General features: G+C 39.5%; 1 protein-coding gene across 4 annotated transcripts in view; it reads left to right on the plus strand.

The window, feature by feature from the left end:
* The window catches only part of ARNT (aryl hydrocarbon receptor nuclear translocator), a 62,588-nt gene extending 54,194 nt beyond the window's left edge, over positions 1-8,394 (plus strand). For 2 of the 4 annotated variants that reach the window (XM_061183532.1, XM_061183535.1), the window contains 8 exons: positions 1,903-2,013; positions 2,178-2,250; positions 2,404-2,527; positions 2,707-2,809; positions 3,191-3,338; positions 4,475-4,634; positions 5,433-5,599; positions 6,369-8,394. In XM_061183532.1, coding sequence (XP_061039515.1) covers positions 1,903-2,013; positions 2,178-2,250; positions 2,404-2,527; positions 2,707-2,809; positions 3,191-3,338; positions 4,475-4,634; positions 5,433-5,599; positions 6,369-6,458 — 976 coding nt within the window. In that variant the 3' untranslated portion in view covers positions 6,459-8,394. Of the gene's footprint in view, positions 1-1,902; positions 2,014-2,177; positions 2,251-2,403; positions 2,528-2,706; positions 2,810-3,190; positions 3,339-4,471; positions 4,635-5,432; positions 5,600-6,368 lie in introns of all 4 variants that reach the window. The other 2 variants (XM_061183531.1, XM_061183533.1) reach the window with 1 other exon arrangement.
* The last annotated feature ends 1,106 nt before the right edge of the window (positions 8,395-9,500 follow it).

Here is a 9,500-nt window from a genome sequence, read left to right on the forward strand (position 1 = left end):
CTAGAAAGGATTTTGTTTTATACACCTGTTTATTACTCTACTCTGACAGGAATTTTTTCTAGAGAAGGTATCTGCAAACTTTCTGTAAAAGACCAGATACTAAATATTTTAGCATTGTGGGGCATAGTCTCTATTGCAGCGTCTCAATTCTGCTGTTATAGCACGAAAACAGTTCTAGACAAATGAAATGAATAAAGATGGCTGTGTTCCAGTAAACTTTTATTTACAAAAACAGGCAATGGACTGGATTTGGCCCATGGACCATAGTTTGCTTTAGAGCATAGCTATATTCACTCTTTTGTTAGCTTCTCTTTCTCTGTTCCTTGATTCTTTTCTCTTTGAACTTTCTCAGCTTTGTAAGAAACAATTTTATTAAAATAGATTTCATATACCATACAGTTTACTCATTTAAAGTGTACAATTTCTTAAGTATGTCACAGGGTTGTGCAAGTATTACCACACACACAAAAAAACTATTACCTCCAAAGAAATCCTGTACTAATTAACGGTCATCCTCCCCAAGCCCTATGTAACAACTATTCTATTCTGTGTCTCTATAAATTTGCCTGTTCTTATAAATGGAAACATATAATATATGGTTCTTTTGTGACTGGCCTCTTTCACTTAGTATAATATTTTAAGGATCATCCATGTTGTAGCATGTATCTGTACTTCATTTCTTTTTATTGCCAAATAATATTGCTTTGTATTGGTATACCACATTTTGTTTATCCATTCATCAGCTGATGGATATTGAGTTGTTTACACTTTCTGGCTACTAAGAATGCTGCTATGAACATTTGTGTACTAGTTTTTGTGTGGATATGTTTTTATTCTCTTTGGTATACACCTAGGGGTAGAATTGCTGGGTCACATGGTGACTCTATGTTTAATCTTTTGAGGAACTCCCAAACTGTTTTCCAAAGCTGCTGTACCATTTTACATTCTCATCAGCAATGTATGAGGGTTCCAGCTTCTCCACATTCTTGCTGTCTTTTTTTATTTTACCCATCCTAGTGGGTGTTGGTTGTCAAGGTACTTCTTTTCCATTTAATCTATCTGTGTAGAATTGGCCTTAAACCCATGTGTGAAGATCTGATTATAAATAATTAGCAAGTGTGAATAATATCGGTGACAACATTGAGTCTCTGTCCTCCAATTCAACTTTTAGGGCTTGTAAAGTTTAGTTCTTTGCTAATTAATTTTAGTATAACAGAGTGGATTCAGTTAGAAATTTTCATTAACTTAGGACTCAGGTCATTGTAGTTTTTTGGGTTTTTGATTTTGTATCTTTATATTACAAAACAACAACTGTTTTGTGTTTCTGTTTTGCTTAAATTTTGAAATGTTAAGTCTTTTTAAGAAGTTGATTCTGGGAATAATGGCTTTCCCCATTTTTGCATACTACAGTTTTTCCCACTACAGTAAGTTTTAGTTGATTCTTAATATTTTATTTTGTAATAAATACTCTTTGTAGAAAATTCGGAAAGTATTGAAAATAGTAAAGAGAAGGAAAAAAATTCTCACTATCCAGAAATAGTCTTTGTTAATGTTTCATTGTGTATTTTCAGTTTTTTACTTACGCTTTTTTTAAAACACAATATATGGATATACAACATATACATACACACATCCACAACGACTAGGTATTGAATACCTGGAAGGAGTTAGAGCCCAAACAGGATGAACTCTTGTTCCATAGGACATAGTTTCTGTTTGTACCATGTTTTCTGTAGTGTGAATTATTTGCTGAATCTGAAGTTACAGGTTATCGTAGGATTGGACTTGAAAGGCGAATTTATCAGTGATTACCCCATGTACAGGTGAATCTATAATGTCTTATGTACAAACAGAGTCAGATACTTTTTTTTTCTTTGTTCTCTCTACTCTGCATTTTCCTAGGAACTCTAGCCAGGAACCACGGCCTACACTGCCCAACACAATCCAGAGGCCACAGCTAGGTCCCACAGCTAATTTATCCCTGGAGATGGGCTCAGGGCAGCTGGCACCCAGGTGAGAAATGGTCGAAGAATCATTTATTGAGCAGTGACTAGCCTGCGGTGGTGGCCGTATACAGTCCCACTTTTTTGTTTATTTGTTTGTTTTAAGCCCTTTCCCCAGATTCTTTTTAAAAATCTCTTTTCCCGTTTCTCTCTTTACTTGCCTTTAACATACAGGCAGCAGCAACAGCAAACAGAATTGGATGTGGTACCAGGAAGAGATGGACTAGCCAGCTACAATCATTCCCAGGTTAGTGTGTCTTCTTTGAAGGATGGTGAGCATTTCCTTAAGAAGTATCCCCGAGAGCCAGTTAGAGTATATGTGCATCTTTACATGAGTTTTAGGGTTATTGAGTTGTCATGTTAAACCTTCTTGGTTATTTTTATCATTGTATTTCCACAGGTTTCTGTTCAGCCTGTTACAACCACAGGGCCAGAACACAGCAAGCCCCTCGAGAAGTCAGAGGGTCTATTTGCCCAAGATAGAGATCCAAGATTTTCAGAAATCTACTCCAACATCAATACGGGTATGTTTCTTCCTTATTCTCATTTTAAATTCTCATTTTCATCACTTACTGATGGGCCTACAATTGCCCAATCAGTAGTCTCCCAGTATATTTCCATTTAATTCTAATACCTCATGAGTAAATAGGAACTACACTACAGCCCTTTGACTGGCCCTCCCCCAACTCCTTTTGGTCCACAGATCAGAGTAAAGGCATCTCCTCCAGCACTGTCCCTGCCACCCAACAGTTATTCTCCCAGGGCAGCACATTCCCTCCTACCTCCCGGCCGGCAGAGAATTTCAGGTGAGCCCCATATGTGTGTGCTGCTTTACATGACAACTGAGGGATTCAGTTACTGAATCCAAGTTTTATTCTTCCCTAGCTTTCTCTGGTTATTTCAGACAAAGCAGTGGAACTTGTAGGCCTAGGATGAGACAAGCTTGCTTTTCTTCCTCCTTTTTCTTTGCACCTGTCCTGTTGCCATGTTCTAGGTTCCATCTCTGTGTGTCCTGATCAGTGTGTGACTGTCAGTCTTTCTTGTCTTTTCCAAATTCTGTTATCAAGTTTTCCTTGACCCCAGGGAGTCAAGGGAATCTAGTTATAGCACTAGATTGTCCTGTGATTCCTAGATTCTGTGATAAATGCACCTTTTTAATCCTTACCTCACTATTTGTTCACTCCTAGAAACAGTGGTCTGGCCCCTCCTGTAACCATTGTCCAGCCATCAGCTTCTGCAGGGCAGATGTTGGCCCAGATTTCTCGCCACTCCAATCCTACCCAGGGAGCAGCCCCAGCTTGGACCCCTAGCACCCGCCCAGGCTTCTCTGCCCAGGTAAACCTTCTCATCTGTCTGTCCCTTGTGTATTTTTTGTTTGTTTGGTTAGGCTTTTCTACATATGTAGAATTATTGCTGTCTGTCTTAGACATCTTCTTTCCACCCCTCCCATCCCCTTCCTTCCAATTTTTATCTTTATTGGGAGCAGCTAGGTAATTAAAAACCATAGATAATACAAACATCTCAGAGTCCATGGTTTTCACGTTCACCTTAAATCAAAATTGGTCACAAACATCTTGAACAGGTTTCAGTTTCAGATTTGTTTTGGAGTAAATTCTGAGAAGTTTCCACTTTGGTTAGGGCTACAAAATACAGGAACAAATCACTAATTTATACACAGTGATATCTGTTTACCAAAAAAAAAAATTGTGTTGAAAAATCCTCATATAGTATGTATGTGTATATATAAAATATATGTTAAGGCTAAAGCTAATGTCCTGTCATATGTTGATATATGCTTATATTGCATAAGTAATATCTTAAATAAGAAAGCCAAAACCAGAAGTAAGCTCCAGAATTGTTATATGCAGTATGACCTCATTGTATAAAAAATGCATAGGAAAATAAAAACTGGAAGAAGTTATCCAAAAATGTTAACCATGGGTCTTTGGTGGTAGAATTATGGATGATTATTTCCTTTTTATTTTCCTTCCTTTTGAAAATATCCCACAGTGCGTATGCATTACTACTGTAGTGAGAAAAATGTTTAGTTACCAAAAAAAAAAAACATCATTAGGAACAAACAAATGTGGTACAGACTAAATAAAATGATACAAAGTGTTTTTTCTCTATATATAATGCTATACTATTATTAATACCTCTAGTTTTTGTATAACGTTACAGTTTATAAAATGCTTTCGTTTAAGTCATTTTCGTTTAATTCTCACAACTCTAAACGTGTACTATTACTAATCCCATAGTTCTTTGTTTTTTGCAATTTATCACAAGTGTCTAAAAATAGTGTCAAGGGAGATTGGGAGTTAATTGGAAGAAATATACAATGGGATATATGTAATGAGCTTGGCTCAAAAGAATCCAGTGATTGACAGAGGTAATGTTAACTCTCACAGGAATGGCCTGTGCAATAATGTTAATGTTCCATTTGCTCTCTACCCCTTTCTTTCTTTTAGCAGGTGGCTACCCAGGCTACAGCCAAGACTCGTTCTTCCCAATTTGGTGTAGGCAACTTTCAGACTCCGTCCTCCTTCAGCCCCATGTCCCTCCCTGGAGCTTCCACTGCATCACCTGGTGCCGCTGCCTACCCAAGTCTCACCAATCGTGGATCCAACTTTGGTGAGTTCAGACTAGAAGGAGAAAAATCACACCACTAAAGAGAAAGGATTTGGGGCTTCCCTGATGGCGCAGTGGTTAAGAGTCCGCCTGCCAATGCATGGGACACGGGTTCAAGCCCTGGTCTGGGAAGATCCCACATGCCGCGGAGCAACTAAGCCCGTGTGCCACAACTACTGAGCCTGCGCTCTAGAGCCCACAAGCCACAACTACTGAAGCCTGCGCGCCTAGAGCCTGTGCTCCACAGCAAAGAGAAGCCACTGCAATGAGAAGCCCACACACCACAACGAAGAGTAGCCCCCGCTCGTCGCAACTGGAGAAAGCCTGTGCGCAGCAATGAAGACCCAACACAGCCAAATATAAATAAATAAAATAAATAAAATAAATAAATTTATTTTAAAAAAAGAGAGAGAAAGGATTTTGTAGTTAAAATGGCTTGCTTTTGTCACGGCTGTACTGACCTAATTATGGGAAGATGCAAGGTGACAGTCCATTTGGAATATAAAACCTACCCACATGAAAAAGACTTTAGCACATATAACAAAAAGCATGTAAAGTATTGTACATTTAATAATATGCAAGTATAGTCTGAATGAGCAAAGGACTCTTTGGAAAGGGTACCTAGAGAAGAAAAATGAATCTGGGACCAGGGTTTGAAATAGAAGAGGCATTGATTTGCAGAAAGAAGGGCAGAAAGTATCTAGGTAAAATTAATGATTTGCATGTGATAATGTGCTAGTTTCTCCTCTCTAGTGGAGTTAGCAGATTGAAGTTGTTTATTCTTCCTTGCTGTATTTTTAGCTCCTGAGACTGGACAGACTGCAGGACAATTCCAGACACGGACAGCAGAGGGTGTGAGTGTCTGGCCACAGTGGCAGGGCCAGCAGCCTCATCATCGTTCAACTTCTAATGAGCAACATGTTCAACAGCCATCAGCACAGCAACCTGGCCAGCCAGAGGTCTTCCAGGTGAGAGGGTGAACAGACTTCAGAAAACCAGAAACTGGGAGAGAGTCAGGGAGGAGAGACAGAGAAGAAAGCATGCATGGATTCAGGTGTTTGATTGAGGTTAGTAAGAAGAGAAGAAAAGAGTCAAGACATATAGGAATAGATGTCATTAATTGAAAAGATTGTGAACTTAGTGTGCTGCACAGCCTTTAACCACACCATCGTTAGTGATGTGAAGCGCCATGTGAAGACATCAAAAAAAGTAATTTTGGCCCATTCACGGAGAACCATGTACCCACTTGATAGTACTTTAGGTATAAAAATACTGAATACAGCTATAAAGGTCTATTTACATACATTCTGAGGGGACTGCAAGAGTCAGTGGAGTAATCTCAGGTGGGACAAAGGAGGAGCTTAGTTTAAAACACAGGTTGAAAGAAGGCAAAACAAGGTTTTGGTGGAAAACATAATAGGATAAGAGATATTCCATATGTATCCAGAGGGAGGTTTTATGAAATGTGACAAACAGATTTTTCTCCTTTTGAAAATACTGAGGTCTAGAAAAGAGGGAAAATGTGGAACTGTAGGAGGAAGACCGAGAAGGAACTAGGAAAAAAGGTTGTCATCTAAAGGAGTCAGTGTTGCTGGGAGTAAGGAAGGCTAAGAGAACTCAGCACAGCAGAAACTCTCTGGGGCCAGAGATGACAGTTCAGGGGAATGTTGGGAGGCAGCTTGATAAATGTAAAGGATCAAGGTGTGTGACCCAAACTTATTCTTTTTCTCTTATTAGGAGATGCTGTCCATGCTGGGAGACCAGAGCAACAGTTACAACAATGAAGAATTTCCTGATTTAACTATGTTTCCCTCCTTTTCAGAATAGAACTATTGGGGTGAGGATAAGGGGTGGGGGAGAAAAAAAAGATCACCATTTGTTTTTAAAAAGCAAATCTTTCTATAAACAGAATAAAAGTTCCTCTCCCTTCCCTTCCCTCACCCCTGATGTATACCCCCTTTTCCTTCTGACCTTTCCCTTGTCTTCCTTGTTTCTCTCTGAGATAGCATTTATAGAAGAAATGGAGTGAATCCTCAAGGCTTTGGGGACCCTTTGAAAAATTGAGACTGGATAAGGTTAAGAATGCCTTTCCTTATGTCTCCTGACCAGAAATTTTGTGCAGAGATGATTTGTGCTGGGTCAAGGGGCAGGTTAGAGAACCTGGCATCCACTATTTGCCTTGGATACTATGGCTTATTTCTGGAAAGAAATTCTGAATAAGGTGGAGGAGGGGAGAAATGTCCTCATGTTTGAGGACCATGAAACATGGTAGGTATACATGGGGCTTTAGGAAGTGAGCATAGGCTCTTTCTGCTGCCTGTGAGCAATTCCTCTGGAAAGAAACATGAGTAAGGAAGTGAGAGAGAGAGAGGGAAAGAGTGTGTGTGTGTGTGTGTGCATGCATGTGCACATGTGTGTGCATGAGCACGTGCATGTTTGTTTCTGTGTTTCTTTCTCCCTATTGGGGAGTTATGCAAAATTTGTCCCAGATTTTGTCTTTCTTTGTGTTTTTTAAAGAGTCCTAAGGAGTTAACTCTTCCAGGTATTTTCCACTTAGTATTGCAGCCAAAGAGTATTTAAATAAATGTCTTTGCTGCACTTGTATCTATGCCCAGCCAATAGGCAACTATAAGCAAAAGATAAAGTCTTATATTGAAATCGTTGGTCTCTCATCGAACACATATAGTGATAAAGCTGGGTCATTCCTGCTTTTGGTGCTCTCACCTTATATGGAACATCTGCAAACATTACAGAAGTAGGCTGGCAAGATAAACACTTTTAGAAACCCCCTACTTGGCCGTAAGGATAATGCTGCATTTTTCTGTCAGAATCACATATGATGTGTGTTCTGTAGAGGTTATATATGCACGGAAACTCAACTTCTTGGATTAGCAGTCCCAGTGAAAATCCTCACTGGTGGAGTTTAAACCAAATACCAAGCCTTCTTGCAAAGTAACCTCTTTCATCCCATTCTCAAAGTATCCAGTCTGCAGGAAATGGAGGTTTAGGTCTCTTCTGGGCCTATAGTTCCTTCCTCTTTGCTCCCTTTCCAATCTTGAGATTGGATTTTGCTTTATAGTACAAGTGTAATAAATCCATGTGATAAATGGGACCTGGACTCCCATCCCGACAGGGTCACTTAGCAATTAACTATAGCCATATAAACGCGGATACAGGTTACTACTCTCACTCTTTACCTTCCTCAGGTAACAGCCATGTGTATCGGCCTTTTTTTGTTTATTTGTTTGGCTCAGGCCAGTATCCTAAGTGCAAGATTGAATAAGGAGAAGACATACTAAATGTAGCCATAGGGGACTGAGGAACATAGGTGGCCTTGGAGAGGCTGAAAGAATGTCATTAGGTTTCCCTCCCTTTTGTCTCCAATCTGGTGCCAGGTAGTGGAGTGGAAAAGGAGACAGTTTTATTTTTTTATTCTATGTGCACACATACAATATACATATATATTTATATCACAGTTTAAGAAACCAAAAAGTTGAGTTTCCAATGAAATCCTTGTTTTTTAATAATCAGCTGTTTTTAAATGTGATCAGGACTATAATATTGTACAGTTATTATAGGGCTTCTGGGGAAGGGGAGGGGCGGGAGAAGATGCTCTGGGGGTTTTGTTTCTGCTTTTCCTTCAGGGTTTTATTTTTGATTTTTTTTTTTTCCTTGTTGGCCGTTTCTGTACTGCTGGCATCTGTGCTGAGCCTTACAGTGGCAAAAATAATGACATGTAGCAAAGATTTTAAAACAAAATATTTTTTCCTTTTGTAAACTTTCCTGTGTTGTGTGATCTTGATTGCGGCTTTATTATTCCTTCCCAGCTCATAAACAACAAACAGCCACAACTAGTTGAATCCATAGCTTGCGCTTCAAATATACAAACATAAAGCACAGTATGTCTATAATTTCAGGAATCAGAAATCACAGGGCTCTGATCACTCAGCATTCCTTGGTTGTCCTCCTGATCTTGACTCATTCTGAGTAAAATCATCAGAGACATCTGACCATGGGATGGGGGGTGGGGGATTGCCCAAGTCCTTGGGAGAGGGGGAAAGTTGGGATTTGAGACCAATAGGGCACTTCTGGATTTAAAGGAATTAGGGATGGGGAAATTTAAACTATTCAGGTCTAGACCTAGTTTCCCTCTAGGACAATGTGTTTCATTAGGAAATTTAAAAAACCCATAAGCATAAGCCTGTGTTCTTGAGGGTCTATGTGTGTAATCCAGCTAGAAACTGACTCTAGATCCCATGTGTTATCCTTTTTGTTCCAAGGACCCCTTTTCCTCTTCCCACACATCTGTTTATGGAAGAAAATGTTTTGGGTTGTGGTTTAGGGACTGAACTAGATTCTTATGATCTGTCACATGCCTGGATGTTGAGGGAAGCATTTGGTGAAGCTCATATGACTGGACCTGGATCGGGGATTTTAATAATTGAGACATAATGTTCATCAGGCATCCCACCATCTGAGAGTTTTAGCAACAAAGAAGTCACATGTGAATTTGTCAGTGCTTATGGCATTGATTCAAGTGCTGTCATAAATAACCAGGAATACTGTTTCTGGTTACTTTTAGAACTGGTTTCATCTGGACTTTTCTGGGCGTATCCTTCCTCAGCAAAACCATGTTAGTCTGGGAAGGATATTCCCCTGCCTGGAAGCAATGACAACTTTTAGTCAACACGTTTATAAAATACAAATGATTTTGGAGCGTGTGACTTCCCTTACATACTTTTTTCTAGCCTTTTGTGTTCATTTCCTCATCCCTCATGTGAGGGTCAGACATATTGGAAAACTGAGGTTTCAAAGTTGGAGAGATGAATAATAACAGGAAAGGGGCTGGGAAAGTTGTAATCCACCAGT

This window comes from Eubalaena glacialis, chromosome 3 (assembly GCF_028564815.1).
Source record: "Eubalaena glacialis isolate mEubGla1 chromosome 3, mEubGla1.1.hap2.+ XY, whole genome shotgun sequence".
NCBI lineage: Eukaryota > Metazoa > Chordata > Mammalia > Artiodactyla > Balaenidae > Eubalaena > Eubalaena glacialis.